The sequence below is a fragment of the Staurois parvus genome, unplaced genomic scaffold (assembly GCF_062004578.1).
Source record: "Staurois parvus isolate SC_StPar_1 unplaced genomic scaffold, SC_StPar_1.0 ptg000525l, whole genome shotgun sequence".
Classification (NCBI taxonomy): Eukaryota; Metazoa; Chordata; class Amphibia; order Anura; family Ranidae; genus Staurois; species Staurois parvus.
The window spans coordinates 1,481,661-1,502,694 of record NW_028318321.1 but is presented as its reverse complement, the minus strand read 5'-3'; the positions used below and the strand labels follow the sequence as shown (position 1 = coordinate 1,502,694).

General features: G+C 39.5%; 1 protein-coding gene across 5 annotated transcripts in view; it reads left to right on the top strand.

The window, feature by feature from the left end:
• Positions 1–21,034, top strand: part of SH3PXD2A (SH3 and PX domains 2A) — a 433,998-nt gene that overhangs the window by 396,474 nt on the left and 16,490 nt on the right. For all 5 annotated transcript variants that reach the window (XM_089690260.1, XM_089690261.1, XM_089690259.1 and 2 more), the window contains 3 exons: positions 1,568–1,899; positions 13,743–13,792; positions 14,604–14,723. In XM_089690260.1, coding sequence (XP_089546386.1) covers positions 1,568–1,899; positions 13,743–13,792; positions 14,604–14,723 — 502 coding nt within the window. The remainder of the gene's footprint in view (positions 1–1,567; positions 1,900–13,742; positions 13,793–14,603; positions 14,724–21,034) is intronic.

The following is a 21,034-nucleotide window of genomic DNA, read 5'->3' as shown; positions in this document are numbered from 1 at the left end:
ATGTTTTACAGTGGGGATGAGGTTTTGATGTTGGTGTGCTGTGCCTTTTTTTCTCCACACATAGTGTTGTGTGTTCTTCCCAAACAACTCAATCTTGGTTTCATCTGTCCACGGTATATTTTGCCAGTAGTGCTTTGGAACATCCAGGTGCTCTTTTGCAAACTTCAAACGTGCTGCAATATTCCCTTTGGACAGCAATGGCTTCCTCCGTGGTGTCCTCCCATGTACTCCATTCATATTTAATGTTTTCCTTATTGTAGATGTGTCAACAAAAATGTTAGCATGTGCCAGAGATTTCTGTAGGTCTTTAGCTGACACACTGGGATTCTTCTTTACCTCATGCAGCATTCTGCGCTGTGCTCTTGCAGTCATTTTTACAGGACGACCACGCCTAGGGAGAGTAGCAACAGTGCTAAACTTTCTCCATTTGTAGACAGTCTGTCTTACTGTGGACACATGAACATCAAGGCTTTTGGAGATACTTTTGTAACCCTTTCCAGCTTCATGCAAGTCAACAATTCTTGATCGTAGGTCTTCTGAGAGCTCTTTTCTGCGAGGCATGGTTCACATCAGACAGTGCTTCTTGAAACCAGTAAACCCAAAACAGGTGTGTGTTTTTTAAGGGCAGGACAGCTGTCAGCAACACTTCCAATATCAGCACAATGATTGGAGTCAAGGTTGGCTCACTCCTGGCTCCAATTAGCTCTGAGAGAAGTCGTTAAGCTAGGGCCTCACATACTTTTTCCTCCCTGCACTGTGAATGTTTACATGTTATGTGCAATTAAACCATGGCAACATCTAATGTTTGTGTAGTATTATGTTCAGCAGACTTAGTTCTTCTATTGTTGTGACTTAGATGACGTTCATAGCACATTTTATGTCCAATTCATGCAAAACTCCACATAATCCCAAGGGGTTCACATACTTTTTCTTGCAACTGTACATTTATTGAGTTTGGAGGTGTAGCTTATTGATCCTAGAATTGTTCTAGCCTTTCAAAGGAACATGGCTAAGGATGTGAAAGTGCAATTTATTTACTCCATGCTCTAACAATACATTATTTGGTTTTGTCTTTTATGCTTCACACATAAGCGGTACAAATTTGTTTAGTTTTCTGGTGCAATTCAGTAAGCAGGTGCTGTCCGATTCACTGCAAATTAGTACAAATAGGAATGCGTTTTTGCATATGATTTTCATACAGCTGCAATTTTGGATTTTATTTATTCTTTCTCTCAAATCACATTTTATTTGACCATCTATCCGTTTCACATCCGGTTCCAGTTGAACTCTATAGACCACAAAATGTGATTGCACTCCCCCAAACTAGCACACAGCCACTTTTCCGAAATCACACTGTGAATGGACTGCATATATGTGAACGCCCTCCATAGGAACACATTTTATTTCTCAGGTCATGTGAATCCTGCTGTTCAAATCGCATAAAAAATGGATGTGTGAACCAGGGCTTAAAAAGAGAAATGCGTAATAGGAGAGCCACAAAAGCTGTTTGCAAATATGATCCTGAATTATTCTCTTAATAGATGAAACTGTATTTTCTGTACTACAGGTACCAGGGTAAAGAGGGATGGGCTCCTGCATCCTATCTGAGAAAGGCTAAAGATGACCTTCAGTGCCGAAAGAAAAACCTGGCAGGTCCTGTGGAGATTATTGGAAATATAATGGAAATCAGCAACCTCCTTAATAAAAAACCCAATGAAAAAGATGGCCAGGGGGGCAGCGAGTCAGAAGAGCATCATATTAACAAAAAAGAAATCAGTCTGCCAATCCTCTGCAATGACTCCAATGGAAACTCCATGATGACATCTGAGAAAGTCAGCATGAAGACCACTCCAGGTTCTCCAGCTGTGGCAAGAATAGCTCCCCAGCGATCTGAAATAAGTAAGCAAAAAAAAAAAAAATAGGTATATGCTTGCAAGGAAACCATATGTATTTTGAATGCTTGCATCTTCAATACATGCCGAAATGCTGAGTTTCTTGCATTGCTCTTGATTCTGCAAATGCTACTTATCTGGCTGTCATGATAGCATCAGTACACCCTTGGTAAACCCTTGGCCAGGCTATGGACATTCAGATAACATATTCCTAACCGGCAGTAAATGGGCTTTAAAACAAGCCCTCACTTATTCACTGTGGAACAATTTATCCTCTAAGTTTACAGCAGACACACTTAAAGTACAACTATAGGCACCATAATAATCATCATTTAAAATGCCAACAGAAATTTAAAGTGGTTGTAAACCTCAGACATAATATACCTCTATAGTGTGTACTTGTCTCAATCAAGAGAACTGAGTGCCATTTTCTGCTATCAGCATGAATCACTTCTGACAAGTTTTCCTGACACCAAGAGAAAAATTATGACGGGGAGAGACCTCCAACAGATTGACAGCTTCAGTTCTGTTCCTGTGAGCTCTCTGAAGGGGTCTGTGTCTCTTCCCTCTAATTGGCTCTCAGACCTCTCACTAAGCTTTGCAGAATGTAACTTCAGCTCTCCGCTTTCTTTTTTCTGAATTCTCAGACAAGCCTTATAAATTCAAGACTTTAAACGGATGCAGAGAGGACTGTAGATAAACAGGTGCAACTTATGTAGGAGGATTTGTTTTATCTCTGTGTTCCGTCTGAGGTTAGTCACTCCACTGGATATATGTAAGGGTTTACAAACACTTTTAGAATTGCCTATGTAAAAAAAAGAAAAAAAGAAAAAACCTCCACTTGCCTTTCCTCCATTTTGCATTTTCTGTTGTATAAGACTGTGTGTCCTTTTTTAGAAACGGAGCTGCTGGTGGGGTGTGGCTATTCTGCAGCTTGCAATTCGTAAGGTATATGCTGTGGATAAATAACCCTCAACTTCTCTTGTTCCTTACAAAAAATCGGGCACATTTTATTGGCAGTTACCAGCCGTGGCACCTGGGAGCTTGTCTGCAGAACCAACCTGCAAGAACAAGGCCATATAGTGTTCAATAGAATACATCACTGGAAGACAATCATATTATGTATCTGTGTTGTAACACCTATAACCACATGTTTAATGCCAGACATGACAAACATCTTGCCCATTGACATCACAAATATAATTCCCAATGCTTTTTGAAACTTGCTCTTGCTCAGGGGCAACTCAATGGACCATCATATTCAAAATGGAAGAATATAATGATAAACATGTTTGAAATAGAACAAATTATATACTTCAATCCTACGTTGTGACTGTAACTAGAATACCACTTAAAGAGAAAGTGGATAGATGATACATATGATATGTAGAAAAATGGCCTGCCAATACCATCTAAAAACACACCACTCTACGCATCTCCATGCCAGTTGAAGAGGAGTGGAGGGAGGCCCAACTGCACCTACAGAGATCCCAGAGGCTCTGAAGATGTTTGTCATTTATGAAAGAAACATGTGCTTACAGGTGTTACAACACAGATACATAACATGACTGTCTTCCAGCAATGTATTCTATTGAACATTGTATGGCCTGTAAATACACACTTTTTCTTTTGTATGTTTTTAATTTTATAACAATAAAGTTTTGTTTATTTTAGTTTTATATGTAACCTCCCTAACGGTATTCCAGAGTGTAGCTCGGGGTAAAATGTCAGTGCCAAAAGCGGTAACCCCGAGCTACACTCGGGCTTACCATGCGGCGCTGCATAGGGAGTCCCTGCAGAGCTTACCTTGTCCTTTGCTCCCGCGATGTGTCCCCTGCAGCGTCCCCGGCCATCTCCTCCGGCCGATGCCGGCATCCAGCTTCTGTGTTCCGGTCCCTGTGACGTCGGGACGTACGGGCACCGGCGGGAAATTTGAAAATTTTAAAAAAATGTAATTTTTTTCAAAACAAATTTTACATAGCAAAACATTGCTGTTTCAACCCATTTCACATACATTTTGTCCCTAGTGCTTTGTCCTGTACCCTGCCTGCATTTTGTCTGTTCTTTCTGCCTGGAAACTGAGAAAAGTCCATGGCGTCCAAAAAGTGTCCCTTTAGGTCAAAAGCGGGTTTAGATCAGCTAGAGAACAGCGATAGTAAATCAGAACCACTTGCAGAATTGAGTGATAATGATTCGTGGGGAAATTCGTCATCAGACACTGAAAACGATTTTGCTCAGCAAGTGCGAACTTGGCGCTCTATTTCAAATTTCAGTGTTTTTGGTTTGATTATATTATTGAATTAAATGTATTATTATTATATTGTTATTTTTTATGATTATTTATTAAATTATAATTTATGATTTCGTGTTTCAAATTTTATCAAACCCGGGATGTTTAATAGACTCTTGTTCGGACAGATTTCAGTGAGTTATTCCTAAAATTTACAGGCTACAATAAAAAAACTACATATTTCCATGCAAAATAATGGTACCGCATTCAGCACCAAAAATCTGAAATAATCAGACCGCTAGGGAGGTTAACCACTTGCCCTCCTGAGGATTTACTCCCCTTCCTGACCAGGCCATTTTTTGCGTTACGATGCTGCATTACTTTAACTGACAATTGCGCAGTCATGCAATGCTGCACCTTAATGAAATGTGTCCCTTTTTTCCCATGAATTGCGCTTTATTTCGGTGGTATTTGATCACCTGTGCGTTTTTGTTTTTTTTTGCGCTATAGAAAAGAAAAGACTGACAATTTTGAGAAAAAAACAATATTTTTTACTTTTTGCTATTAAACATGTCCAGTAAAAAAAATAAAAAAATCTAATTTCATCATAAATTTAGGCCAAATTGTATTCTGCTACATGTCTTTGCTAAAAAAAAATCCCAATATGTGTAAATGAATTGGTTTACGTGAATGTTATAGCGTTTACAAATGGCGATATATACTGGAATTTTTTTTTTCTACTAGTAATGGTGACGATAAGCGACTTATAGCGGGACTGTGGGACTGCAGCGGACATTCTGACACTGGGGGGAACTGACTTTGTGTAACTGACATCCCCAGTGACACCAATACAGTGATCAGTGCTAAAACAAAAGCACTGACACTGTACTAATGGCACTAGGCAGGAAGAGGTTAACATGAGGGGCGATCAATGGATTAACTGTGTGCTGGGTGTGTTTTATTATGGGGTGGTCTATGTGTGCTTCACTGTAAGCACACTGCTTTGGATGGCTATGCTGTGCACAGCCATCCAAAGCAGTGTGCCCAAGCTGACAGGGCCCCCTACCTGGAAATGCAAAATCACGTGTGTGTATATATACGTGATTTTGAGCACCCGTGCCGCCCTGCAGCAGTATTTCTACTATGGGGCGGTCGGAAAGCGGTTAATATATGGTTTCTAAAAGATCCTTACACCCACTTTCTGTTTGTACTTTTAAGAATAACTTGCAGTGTTCTTGTTAAGAAATAGTTTAGGGACAGAGACTAAGATTTTAAGTTATGCAGTGTGAATGGGAGCACATAACATACAGCAGGTAAAATAAGTATTGAACACGTCACCAATTTTCTAATTAAGCATATTTCTAAAGGTGCTGTTGACATGAAATTTTCACCACATGTCGGTTCAACACATTTACAAATGAGAAAAAAGTAGGACCTGTGTTTGAATGAAAACATATCCGTCTCCTGTTTATTTGTTTTTAATGCATTGCTGACATTTTGGAAATAAGTCTTGGGTCCCAGTATGGTAAGTATTAAACATGTCACCATTTTTCTCAGTAAATATATTTCTAAAGGTGCTATTAACATGAAATTTTTACCACATGTCAATAACGACCCATGCAATCCGTACATACAAAACAAATAGGTTCAGAAATTAAATTATGTGTGATAAAATGGAATGACACAGGGAAAAAGTATTGAAATCATGAAGAAAGGGAGGTGCGGAAAGGCATGGAAAGCCAAGATACCAGCTAAAATCTATCAGTAATTGGAAAGCAATTCTGCCTCTTGTCAATGCAAATTGATATCAGCTCATGGCCTATAAAAAGGTGTCTCATCACCAAGGTGTGACACAAGAAATATTTAATTATGGGTAAAAGCAAAGAGCTCTCTCAAGACCTTCACAATCTTATTGTTGCAAAACATACTGATGGCATTGGTTACAGAAGGATTTCTAAACTTCTGACTGTTCCAGTGAGCACTGTTGGAGCCATAATCCAGAAGTGGAAAGAACATAATTTTACCATAAACCAGCCACAACCAGGTGTTTCTCATGAGATTTCTGACAGAGGAGTGAAAATAATTATCAGAAGAGTTGTCCAAGAGCTAAAGACCACTTGTGGAGAGCTTCAGAAAGACCTGAAATTAGGTACAATTGTTTTAAAGAAAACAATAAGTAATACACGTAACCACCATGACCTGTATGCACGCTTACCACGCAAGACTACATTGCTGAAGAAAAAGCATGTTGAAACTCATTTAACGTTTGCAGAACAACATTTAGACAAGCCTGTGAAATACTGGAAGAATATAGTCTGCTCAGATGAGACCACTGCACATCACCCCAAAAACACCATACCAACAATGAAGTTTGGAGGTAGGAACATCATGGTGTGGAGCTGTTTTTCAGCATACGGTACTGGCAAACTTCATATTGTTGAAGGAAGGATAAATGGAAAAATGTAGACATTCTTGATAAGCATCTGCTGCTATCTACCAAGATGATGAAGATGAAATAAGGGTGGACATTTCAGCAAGACAGTGATCCCAAACACACAGCCACGGAAACTCTCAGTTGGTTTCAAAGAAAGGAAATAAAGCTGCTAGAATGGCCCAGCCAATCACCTGACTTAGGAAAAGTAATAAAAAGCACAGATCCTACCAGGTCCCATATTTGTGTTCATATAACAAACAGGGAGAGAGCACACCACAAAAATGTCAAAAAAACTTAATAAAAAATGGATTTTTCTCAACACCTTAACCCAAAACAAAATATTTATACCTAATACATAAACTGTATGTCTAGAAAAAATTTGGTGCCGACAGGTAATAATGACTTACAAGTTCCATTTATTATTTAAAAACCAAAAAACACACTAAACACATAAATGAACCCATTAAAAAAATATATCAAGAGTCAGGTCTAATGGAGTATCTCCAAACCGTATCTATACATATAGTTATAATTACCATAGGCACAAATAAAAACTATTTCAATTATCAAACAAAGCTGAGAGCTCTCAGGGATAAAGGGACAGCTGTAAGAGATAGAAAAAGATAGTTAAGGTGGCCAGAAGATAAACAAAATACATTCCCAAAGTCCATCCTCAAAACAGTTGGCAAGGAATATATTAAATAAATTGTTGGTAATGTAGATCTGACAATGTGTTGTGGATCGGAGGTAAGCCAGATTAACCCCAATGTTCCTTGTGCTTAGAATGACATCAACTGTGACTGAGTGTGAAATTCCATATATGGACAAAGCTAGATGCGTGTGCTGTAATCACCAGTGCCAATACTGCAGGGAACAATTGGATGTGGTCCAGAGGAGGAAACAGAACTTCTGTGAAGGTGTTCCAAAGATGTATATTGGCACACAATTTAACTTCATATATCTGTCAACCTCCCTTGCACAACTGGTTGCTGTTATAAAGGACATCCACATGTCTCAGCCAAACTGCAGCTCAGAGGCTTGGAGTGGAATTTCAATGTAATAATAGTGGCCTTTTTATATCAACGATTCAATATAATTCAAGTGTTGCCCCTTATAATTACAAGATTGCTATATTTATCAGTCCATTGGATAATCCTGACATGGCTGATGATCCGCCTTACCGGTTTTGTTGGACCCACCCAGCTGCATCAGAGGCAAACAAACTAACCAACCCTCTTAAAAGGCTTCAAGATGGCCACCGAAGGCTAATGACACACACACGTGACATCACCGCCATCTTGAGAAGACGAAACCAAGAGATGGAGAAGAAGAGAAGGCAGGATAAAAGAGTGGGAGAAGAACAAGAAAGAAAACTATTTATTATGACTTATAATCTATACAAACATATACAAGAGTGCTTGAAAGTGCGGATAAACCTACATTCAAGGGGGGCAATCTATCATTACAATACTAGGGCATGGAATATCTCCAAACCCCAGGGCACCACCCTAAATGACTCCTGCAATACCCTCTTTAGAATACAAGATGTCTCCAAAACTGGGGACAAAATATTCACACATAAATATATATACACAAGAGGAGAAGAAAATGGGAGACATATCTCTCCATTTCCTCTTCCCCCACCACTCCTCCACCCCTACCCTCCTTCACCCAAATCCAAAATCCCTCCCATCCCAAATACACAACATATACAAAGTTATCTGTCGGGGAGAGTATATATATTTTTTTCATACAGCGTAGAAACTTTTTAATGCATTCATAATGTCAATTCTAGGCTTACATTAGCAACAACTTTAGAAATGAAAAAAAGGCAAGGGGGCCAAACTCAATAGAGATAGATATACGTATGTCACAGAAAGGGCATATAGGTGGAACGCTCTACAGAACATGAGACATGTTTTTTTACATACAATAAAAGCAGTATGTCTGAAACTGAATCCTTGAGTTTGGTGTGAGTTCCCCCTAATGCTGGGAGAGGCAGAGGTCAACCTAGACAGAGAGGTCAACAACAAAAAAAGCAAAACAATATGTTAGATGGGGACACAGTGGCTGCAAATCAGCACATGGAGTCATGGATGGACATGAAACCGAAGAAGGTCACTGCGTAGGCGCAGAAGGAGGAGGAGGTCAAAATATAAGGACCCCAACCTCTGTGAGTATGGAAACAACAGGCCGGAACAATCAATCACAGACACCCTTGATTCCTTTTCCCAAGTGACAGTATGGACTGGATGGATATGTTCTCAACAAAGGGGACAGGAAGAATTAAAAATCATTTTTTTTGTCTAGCTTGACCTTGACTGAAGCACAGCTGTCCCTACTTGGTAAAGGTCTGTCCTTTTGTCCCACTCTCAAGGGAAATATTTTTGAGGTTGTAAAGGATCTGTATTTGTTTGCCAGAAGGTTGCTTTTACATGTTCGAAGAAACAAAACTAATGTTTAGGGACCCCTGGGAGACTGGACCAGTCTGACAAGAAATGAGTACCGTACACTAAGTGACCTTATTGACCTTTGGGAGGAAGGACATGTTGACCAGACTAATGATGACAATTTCGCCAGACTTATGTTGAACCTAGCCCCGGAAGTGAGTGGGGAGACGATAGTATCCACCGAGAATCTAGACCAGTCAGTGGACACTCAGCTCTATAAGAGGGTTTCCTCCTATGTCGGCGGTTTCTGCTATTTCATGTTTTGTGAAGGCGGTAATTAATGAGATTTAATATCTTAGGAAAGTTATTATATAACACACAATAATTTTAATGAATCTAAAGCGTTACGTTTGAATCCTGAGATAGTTGTTAAGATCGCTGACAAGGAAGGCAACATTGTCCTCATGGATAGGGACAAATATATTATGATGTGCAAGCGTATTCTTAGTAATTCTGAGTGGTATACATCAATTTCACCAATCAATTTGGCTAGAGAGCAACATACACTCTAGAATTATTGATGAGGCATATGGCAAGGGCCTCATAGATAAAGTAACAGAGTTTTGAAAGTTGAACATCCTAGGATACCAGTGTTTTATTCACTACCGAAAGTGCATAAGTTAGTGATTGATCCCCTTGGGAAGACCCATCATTTTGGGGAATGAGTCACTGACTGAATCCATTGATAGGACACTACAGCTATCTGTTCTTAACCAATACCCTGCAATTATTGACTCTTCTATATATTGTGACAATACCAGCTGGTACAATTTTGCTCACACTTGATATTGAAGCATTGTATTCAATACCCCACAACAGGGGTCTACAGGCAAATGAGAAGACCCTATGGAGTAAACCAATTGGAAAGAAAGGAATTTATAGTAACACTTCTGCAGTTTTTGTTGACACACAATAAATTCCAGTTTAATGGGAAATACTATTGCCAGGCTCAAGGCACGGCTATGGACACTAAATGTGCCCCAGCCTATGCAAACCTTTACCTTGGTGATTGGGAGTTCTGGCTATTCACAGATGGGGTGTCGTCGGTTTTATCCTGGTACAGGTACATTGATGACGTTCTCATTTTCTTGATGGGCACAGTGGTGGAAATAAGGGGATTTGTAGGCCAACTTTCGATAAATCCCTATAACCTTCACTTTACAAGTGATTGGCATCAGGCATCAGGATAGAGACTTGTCCATAGAAATAACGCAATAATTATAATTAACATTAAAAACTACCCTATATAGAAAACTAACAGCTACAAATAGCTTGCTACATGCTAATAGTTTTCATCCATGTTCCTTGGTGAAGGGTATTCCTGTTGGCCAATACTTAAGAGCTCGAAGGAATTGCACAGACTTGGCTGACTTTGACACTGAGGCAAAGCAGTTGCAAAATAGATTTAGTAGGAGAGGATACATAGTTAAATGGTTAACATCTGCCTAGAGACGGGTCAAAGAAAGGGATCGAGAGACCTTATTGTTTGGCCAAAAAAGTCAGGAGATTTAGATATGGCAAGTAGAGTTAAGTTATGTTTTCAATACCCAGAATTAACAAGTGGGGTAGAAGATACTTGTGCCAGACATTGACACTTGTTATCAGAGGATCCATCAGTGGGAAAATTGGTATCTACTAAACCCAAATTTAGACATCGTAAGGCCCTGTCCTTGAGAGACCTTTTGGTCCATAGCGATATTTCATGGAAAGCTGCCACTTGCCCCAGAAGAGCAGGTTTGGTCAGATATGGTCAGTGTGATTACTGAATGTGCATAGTGGAAGGTGACAGGTTGGTCTTGCCTACCGGAGGGACCCTAAGGTGCAATCAGAGGGTTACCTGTGACACCACTGGTGGGATATATGTTATCACTTGAACCTGTGGGTCCTCCTATGTTGGCAAGACCTTCAGGTCAATATGCAGATGGTTTCAGGATCACAATTACAAAATTGATACCTACCATCTTAGAGCTCCTATAGCACGCCATGTTTGCCTGGAACATGATCAGGATCCATCCTGCCTCAAATGTTGGGTGGTCGAGGTTGTCCCTCAGAGTAGGTGGGGGGGGGGGGGTGACTTCGACAAAGTGCTACTGCAGCATGAGACTCGGTGGATCTGGGAGCTGGATGTGACCAGACCAACTGGCCTTAATGATTAAATAAGCTTCTCCTCCTGTTTTGTCGTAATTTAAACTACAATTTTTTTTATTATTTCTAAAATTATTGCAGATGCAACCCTAGAATTGATATTATGAATGCATTAAAACGTTTATGCTGTATGGAAAAAATATATATACACTCTCCAACAGATAACTTTGTATATGTTCATATGTTGTGTATTTGGGATGGGGGGGATTTTGGATTTGGGTGAAGGTAAGGTGTGGAAGAGTGGTGGGGAAGAGGAGATGAAGAGATACGTCTCCCATTTTCTTCTCCTTTTGTGAATATATATTTGTGTGAACATTTCTCATTATCATTCATAAGATTTTGTCCCCAGTTTTGGAGACATCTTGTGTACTAATAAGGGTATTGCATGAGTCATTTAGGGTGGTGCCCCGGGGATTGGAGATATTCCATGTCCTAGTATTGTAATGATGGATTTCCCCCTTGAATGTAGGTTTATCCGCACTTTCAAGCGGCGCGATGATGTCACGCATGACGTCATGTGCATGCGTCGTGGCGCACCGCGCATGCGCGGTTAGCCTTCAGCGTCCACCTTGCAGCCTTTTAAGTGGGTTGGTTAGGTTGTCACATGCATCTGATCCAGCCAGTGAAACCGGTCAGGCGGATCATCAGCCATATCAGGACTAACTCTGGACTATCCAATGGACTGATAAGTATACCAATTTTGTAATTATGAGAGGCAACACTTGAGCTGTACTGAATTGTGGTTATAAGAAGACCACTATTACATTGAAACTCCACTCCAAGCCTCTGATCTGCAATTTGGCTGGGACGCATATATGGTATGTGTGTTGGTCAACCAAGTTAGAGTTTATGTGGATGTCCTTTTATAACAGCAACCAATTGTGCAACGGAGGTTGACAGATATATGAAGTTAATCTGTGCGCCAATATACATCTTTGGAACACCTTCATAGAAGTTCTGTTTCCTCCTCTGGACCACATCCAATTGTTCCCTGCAGTATGGGCATTGGGGATTACAGCACATGCATCTAGCTTTGTCCACATATGGAATTTCACACACAGTCACAGTTGATGTCATTCTAAGCACAAGGAACATTGAGGTCAATCTGGCTTACCTCTGATCCACAACACATTGTCAGATCTACATTTCCAACAATTTATTTAATATATTCCTTGCCAACTGTTTTGAAGATGGAGTTTGGGAATGCATTTTGTTTAACTTGTTGCCACTTTATTTATCTTTTTCTATTGCTTATAGCTGTCCCCAAATCCCTGAGAGCTGTCAGCTTTGTTTGGTAACTGAAATTGTTTTGATTTGCACCTATGGTAATTATAACTATATGTATAGATACGGTTTGGAGATATTCCATTAGTCCTTAGACCTGACTCTTGATATATTTTTTAATGGGTTCATTTATATGTTTAGTGTGTTTTTTGGTTTTTAACTAATAAAAGAAACTTGTAAGTCATTAATATCTATCGGCACCACATTTTTTCCTAGACATACAGTTTATCTATGTTTATTAGGTATAAATATTTTGATTTGGGTTGAGGTGTTTATATAAGTTTTTTTAGACACAATCATCTGACTTGAATCCAATAGAAAATCTATGGAAAGAACTAAAGATCAGAGTTCATAGAAGAGGCCCATGGAACCTTCAAGACTGTTTGCATGCAAGAATTTGCCAAAATTACACCTGAGCAATGCATTTGACTAGTTTCTCCATACAGGAGGCGTCTTGAAGCTATCATTACCAACAAAGGATTTTGTACGAAGTATTACATTTTCAGTTAGCGTGTTCAAAACATTTTCCCTGTGTCATTCCATTTTATTGCACATAAGTTAATTTCTGAACTTATTTGTTTTGATTTCTTTGTATGTATGGATTGCATGGCTTGTTACCAACGTGGTGAAGATGTCCTGTCAATAGCACCTTTAAAAATATATTTACCTAGAAAAATGGTGACGTGTTAAATACTTATTTTACCCTATCAGTGTCACCCCAATTTGACGGCAAAGTTGGAAATACACTTTGGAGTTGATTTACTAAAGGATACTGTTGACTTCCAGCATCCAATCATGTGCTGTTTTTTTAATTTTTTAATTTTTCTTGCATGTGAATGGGTATTTTTTGTAAAGTGAATCTTTACATCTTTTACTAAGTTCTAGAGCAAGTGCACTTGCAAAGTGCATGGTCTATTTGCCTTTAGTGAATCTACCCCTCTAAGTCCAATTGGTATCTATTTACAGAAAAGGTATTCAAATAACTATCAAATCTTTCACAGACTAGCTGTACATGTGCTTACATTGTTCCAGATAGCCGAATGTTCAGTACAACTGGGCATAGAGTGACTGCATGTGCTGTCTGAGGCTGTTATCATAGAACCATTTCTAATGCCCTGTGGGATCAGTTTCCAAGCATATTTATGCTGGCATAAGTAGTTAACTGTGCACTATACACATCATGTCTGCCTCTAGGCTATGTTTGATCAATCTGATGACTTCTCTGCATGATTACTGTTACCATAATATTGCATATTATTTCAACACCAAATTATCAAAATGCATTTTATTGTGTTTGTCTTTTACAGGTTCTCCAAACCTGAGAATGAAGCCACCACCTCGGAGAGAATCTAGCTTGGTTGGTTATCCTTCTGTTTTTTTTAGTCCAGATTAGATGATTTTCCTGAGTTACATGTTAAATGGGATTGACATTTTAAATGAGAAATTTAAATAATCCAAAGACTCATTACAGAGTTTAAAGTAAGTGCTATGGCTGTAATGGACTGTTGTCTGTAATAAGGGAAATAGCTTATGAAAACACAAAAGGTTGTTCGTTGCTTAGTAAGTCTGGTAACAATTTGGTGAAATTAAGATGGTATGAGTATACCAGTAAGAAACATATAGAGTTGTCCATTATAGCAATAAAACAACTTGTGCCTTTTATATTATTACATTTGCTAGGTCAAGTTTACATGACTAACATGATGTAAACATCTGAATATTAAAATATTCACTTACCCTGTCTTACTAGTAAGATATCTTTCAGACATTGAATTTAAGTGATCAGGCTCCTAATGTATCCATGCTTTCCAGTGCAAAATGTCACCAACCATTATGAAAAATGTACGGAATTCTGTTTGTGTTTACACAAATCTTAAATAACCCGAACTAATTCCAAGGCAGAAGTCCCTTAATAATACAGTAAGTGAGCATTTTCACCTTAGGATAGAAAAGTTTTACTGGCAGGATCACCTGGTGAAAATAAAGGGGTAAAGCCTGCAAAAAGAAAACATCATCAGTCACATGTAAGGACTGCAATATATTAAAGTTTTGTTCTTAGGAATAGATGTGCTTTATGTAATTCTCAAATAACTGCACACTGACAATTTAATTTTGTGCATGCCTGAACCTGACAAGAAGGGTAATTCTTGGTACTCTGTATTCAACAGGGATTTCAGTTGCCAAAACCACCTGAACCACCGTCAGTAGAAGTGGAATATTACACCATTGCAGAGTTTCAGTCATGTATATCTGATGGGATAAGTTTCCGTGGAGGTCAAAAGGCAGATGTAAGCATATCGCTCTATTCTTTGTAAATAAGGTTAAATTGTACAACATAAGCATCACATAGGCATGTGACCCTCAAGTCCTTACTCAAGCATGACTGGTTGGGTCATGATTTCTTTAAAAAGATGAAATATCTGATGCCTTTCAAAATAAATCACCAGTGATTTCAGAAGGAATGTGCATTTGTAGTCTATCACTAGCTAATGCATATTCCCAGTGTACATCCACTTTTCTCATACAAGTTAAGAAATTAAGCTAATTTTTTACCTTATCGCAAATCATTTTATAGGCTATTGCCAATGTTATGTTACATAGAATTTACAATGGATATCCAAGGTTCATTGGTATATGTTTTTCTGTTGATATTGGTTGTATAGAGATCTTTTATATGTAATATTGCTCAAAATGTACCGGTCATTCAGTGCCACCAGTATGTCATCATGGACCCCTAGGTAGGACCTTTAAACATAGTGGCAAATTAGTTTACATACAGTTCTGAAGGGTGCAAATTAAAATGACTGGTTTCCTGATTTAACATAGAGTTTGTTTGAAATTCCTTTCATGCTGCCATAATATTATGGCCTTCAATAAAAAAGTGTATGTGAAGCCTTACCTTTTAACACAACCCATTCAGTTTAACCACCAGGTTTTACCCCCTTCCTGTCCAGGGCATTTTTTGCTATTTATTAGGTCATGCAACGCTGTACCCAAAAAAAAATTCTATCCTTTTTTCACAGAAATAGAGCTTTCTTTTGGGGGTATTTGATCACCACTGGGTTTTTTATATTTTGTGATATTAATGAAAAAAGACAGAAAATTTTGAAAAAACAAACAATATTTTATATTTTCTATGATAAAAATATCCATTAACCACTTGCCTACTGGACACTTATACCCCCTTCCTGCCCAGGCCAATTTTCAGCTTTCATCGCTGTTGGACTTTGAATGACAATTGCGCGGTCATGCAACACTGTACCCATATGAAATGTTTTTCATTTTGTTCACACAAATAGAGCTTTCCTTTGGTAGCATTTAATCACCACTGGGTGTTTTATTTTTTTGTGCTATAAACAAAAAAAAGGTAAATATTTGGAAAAAAAAAGATTTTCTTTGTTTCTATTATCAAATTTTGCAAACAAGTAATTGTTCTCCTTCATTGATGTGCATTGATGTGGCTGCACTGATATACAGCACTGATGGGCATTGATAAGCTGCACTGATGGGCACTGCTAGGCTGCACTGATGAGGTGGCACTGGTGGGCATTGATGAGGCAATGATATGCAACAATGATGGGCGGCATTGCTGGGCAGTACTGATGGGTGGCACTGATGGGTAGCACTTGTGGGAGGCACTGGTGGGAGGCATTGCTGGGCACTAGTGTGTGGCACTGCTGGGCACTGATGATCAGTGCCGGTCTGCTCTGTGACAGTTGCCGGTTATCGGCAGTACTTGTCACAGCTTGAGGAAAGTGCAGCCCATGACCGGTAACTGTGTTTACTTGGTGATCTGCTGTGTCATTGGACACAGCTGATCACATGGTAAAAGGCCGCTGTGATTGGCCTTTTACCTCATCACGTAGGACACAGCGTCACGGACAGCACTGGGCACTTGGGAGGACGTTATATGACGCCCTCCCAGAACTTGATAACTGTAGCCATCATTCAGCTATAGCGCGGTTGGCAAGTGGTTAAAAAAGTTTTCTTTTTTTTAAAAAAAAAAAAACAACTTTGCTGTCAAGTATATGATATTTTGCACACACATATAAAGCAATGACCACCTTCCGGCTTTCAAAGGGCATATCTCCTCATGTCACTTGCTCACTACCTATCACAGTTTTGGAGGCCCTGAAATACCAGGATAGTCCAAACACTCCTCCCCCCGTGACCCCTTTTTGGAAAATAGACACCCCAAGGAATTTGATAAGAGGCATGGTGAGTATTTTGCAGATATTTTTTGTTACAAGGTTTAGAAAAATAAAGAAAAAAAAAATATTGGTTTTCTTTCTTCATTTTCCGAAGACTTGTTGCAACAAATTAGATCTGCAAAATACTCACCAAGCCTCTTAGGAAATACCTTGGAGTTTTTGCTTTCCAAAAAGCAGTCATTTAGGGAGGGGGGTTGTACTACCCTGGAACTTCTGGGCCTCTGAAACTGTGATCCGTAGTCAGGAAGTGTACTGAGTAAATAACACCCTTTAAAAGCCTGAAGGTGCTTGTTGGGTTTTGGGGTCCTGTAAGAGCTAGACTTCCAAAAAGTCTCTCATATGGGGTATCCCCATACTCGGGAGAAGAAGTAGAATGTGTTATGGAGTGTAATTCCATATATTCCTGTGACATGTGTGAGAATTCTCTTATTAAAATGTAAACTTTTTGTAAAAATAAATTGTCATTTTCCAAAAATGAAATCTTCCATGCACTAAACATGCCTCTCAGAAAATATCTTGGGGTGTCTACTTTCCAAAAAAGGGGTCATTTTGGGGATGTTTGAACTGTCTTGACTTTTGATGCTCAACATTAGAAGCTTCTACCACACATCTCCCACTCTTCTAACCACTTGAAAACCAAGTCTTTTGTGACACTTTTCATTTACATTAAAAAAAATTATTTTTTGATTTTATGAAATTACTTTGAACCCCCAAACATTATATATATATTTTTAAAGTAGAGGCCCTAGAGAATAAAATGGTGGGTGCTGCGATTTTTAATGTCACATGGTAAAAAACACAATATATTGCCGAATTGTTTGGAAGATGATGTTACACCAAGTAAATAGATACAAAATATGACATGGGTTAAAATTGCACACACCCGTGCAATGGCGACAAACTACATAAACTTTTAATATCCTTGGGTAACATTTTAAAAGCCTTTACAGTTTGCCACTTTAAATTTCCACAGGAGGTCTAGTGCTAGAATTACTACTCTTGATCTGACGTTTACGGTGATACCTCACACGCATGGTGCAATTGCTGTTAAATACCGACACGGGATCGATTCTTGCGTTTGCCTTTGCGCACAGGCATGGGTTTTTTTTATTTTTCTTTATTTACTTTTACACTGTCCCTTTGGTTTGTTTGTTTTTTTAATTATTTTTATTGTTATCACAGGGAATGTAAATATCCCTTGTGATAGCAATAGTCAGTGACAGGGACTCTTTTCTGAGAAATCTGGGGTCTATTAGATTCTAGATCTCTTCTCTGCCCTTAAAACATCTGGTCATACCAATCTACTTAAAACATCTGATCAGATGCTTTCCCAATTTAAGAATGGTACTGTTTATATCTGACAAAACTGAAGTGATGAAATACTAGCAGCTTACGGTTTCATAGACCATAGAGATGATTGGAGCTGTTCCATCTCTGATCAGCTCTATGGTCAGCAGGCAGAACTGCCGGCTGCATTCTCGGGTTCCCCTGTGGGACGAGACAGGTCAAAAAAGCCATGGAAGGTAGGGGGGAGGGTACGTCCCCTCTCGCTGCTTGTAAAATTAATCCAGCAGCTAATTAGCCTCTAGGATTGATTTTAGAATGATGCCTGCAGTAAAAAAATCACATTTTGTCATAAATTTAGGCCAAAATGTATTCTGCTACATGTCTTTGCTAAAACAAAATCCCAATACGTGTAAATTATTTGGTTTACGTGAAAGTTATAGCATTTACAAATGACGGTATATATACTGGAATTATTTTTTTTTTACTAGTAATGGCGGCGATCAGCGACTTATAGCAGGACTGCGGCGGGCATTCTGAAACCAATACAGTGATCAGTGCTAATAAAAAGGGGTTAACATGAGGGTCGATCAAAGGGTTAACTGTGTGCTGTTTTACTATGAGGCTGTGTGCTGTGTTTCACTGTAAGCACACTATTCTGCTACGCAGAGCCATGCAAAGCAGTGTGCAGGAGCTGACAGAGGAGAGATCTGTGTTGTTTATACATAGGTCTCTCCCCCATCGGAGATACTTAGCGATCACCGGGTGCTGGCGAGAAATCACTGGCCGAGACCCGGTGGTTGACAGCAGAGGCCACGATTGGCGGCTTGGGTAGGGTGCACGCGTGCCCCCTACCCGGAGCTGCAAAATCACGTGTATATATACGTGATTTTGCGCAGCCGTGCTACCCCGTAGCAGTATTTCTGCTATAGCGCGGCTCAGAAGTGGTTAAATATAGCATTAAAAATATTTGCTAAACAAGACAGTAATGATGTGCACAATGTAGTAACCCATAGCAATCAATCATAATGTATCTTTACATGGCTTACCACAGTAAGAACAATAAAAAGGTCATTGGCTGTGTGTGTGTAGGTGGGGAGGGGGATGATGGGGGTATAGGACATGGGTGTGGGGTAGGGGACATGGCTGTGGGGGGAGGGGTGTGTAAAGGGGGGTAGAGAACATGGCTGTGGGGGTCAGGGGGGTGTGATGGGGGGTAGCGGACATGGCTGTGGCGGGGGGGAGGCAGGTGGGAAGGGGGAATAAAGGACATCGGGTGGGGTGGTGTGAAGGGGGGGTTAAAAATTATCTAGGTTTATAAAAGGTTTGAGCACGTTACACTTAATATTTTGTTTCCCTATTAATGTAAAGCATTAATTTTCCTTTTATGTTTAGATTGCTTTATGTTAATATTGTTAAAGTTATTGTTAATATTTATTTTTGTAACTTAATAATTCTGCATAAAACATTTAATAGTGTCATTTCATGAGATCATTTACAAGGGCATGTTTAGGGGTGGGGCAGGGTAAGGGTTGAGTGCAGCAACTGACTGAGCCCTGGTATAGAGTATAACAATCCCATAAACCGCCACTCCGACTCCTATGGCTCCCTTTCCCGCTGGTCCTCCAATCAGCAGTTATCCATGTGGGACCAAACAAAAATTGACCATAGTGTAGTAGAATAAAATCAGAGCTCTTTATTTGCTAAAAAGACGCTTACAATGTATGAAAGACAGCCAGCATACAACACATGGTCCGAGACCTTCTCAAAGATGGCCGCTGCTGAACTTCCGGTTGTTGTACATCATCACTTTCTCACACATTTTGTCATTCTGACTTTATCAAAGGATGTGCACATCAGACCAACGGATCGGCCCTTTTATAACCCACTTCCTGTCGGCCATCTTTAAACAAGACAATTGGCTATTGTGTACGCTACTAAATATGAAAAATTTATACCACATCACAAAAAATAAATACAGTAAAATTATCTCACACCTCTATACCTGCAAAGATGTCATAAAATTCATGTGTTTTATATTCTAACTTGAACAGGGAACTTTACTTCATAGTTAAAATAGAGAGTCTCAGGTTAAGGCTTTCCCAGTGGAACAATCTCTCAATTATCCTCATATCCTAAGGCAACCTCCAAGGCTAACTATACAATTAACCCTCTCAATTAAATAAATCTTCACTAGAGTACCTTTCTTTGGACATTTTGGCCACTAAATTTAAAGGGACTTAGTGCGACTCATGGGAAAAAGATCTCCTGGCTGTCAGGGACTGCTTGATTTCCTACAAATATAAAACTCACCTGCTAGTGCTAGGAGAGATCAGGCCTGATTCTGCTAACGCTGCGGTTTTGTGTGCAATGTATCACTGTATACTGCATTTTTAGGGACACTTTACTAAGGAAGATACTAGTATATTTCTGTTTGTGATCAATATATTGATCCATACAAACACTATACTAGTAACAGTGGTTATCAGCGACCTATAGCATGAGTGCAATAGTGTGCAGGCAGTCTAAAGCTAACTGACCCTGGCTGGGAGGGGCGCTAACACCCAGAAATAGATTTTCCAGAGCCGCCACTCGCCTGCAGTACATTGTGGGCGGGTGGTTAGCAAGTAGTTAAATAAAATTTGGGGGGTTTTTCCACATTTTTAAAAAAAACAAAAACATACAGTCACTAGTGCAGTACAGCATCATGATATGACTGGTGTGGCGGTGATCAGGGACACTGACTGGTGACAGCAAATTAAATTTTTTATTTTTTTTTTTTACACTTTGCTGGTACAATGAAGTTCATTGGACCAGCAATTCTTTGAATTGTCATGAATGGGTTAAATTCATGATCGTGCAAATATTAGTGATATTTGATTGGCTACAACTAATCACATGGTACAGGATGCTGTGATTGGCCAAGGTACCCTGTGATACCATGTGAACCAATCACAGCTCACTAGTATCACAAGCAAAGCTTGGAAGGGGGGGGGGGGGGGCACACTGCGCCCTGGTGTCTGTACTGGCAAAGTAGCATACGGGACTCTACATGCCGCCCACCCACAGTAAAAAGTACTGTGGGCAGTTGGCAAGTGGCTAAA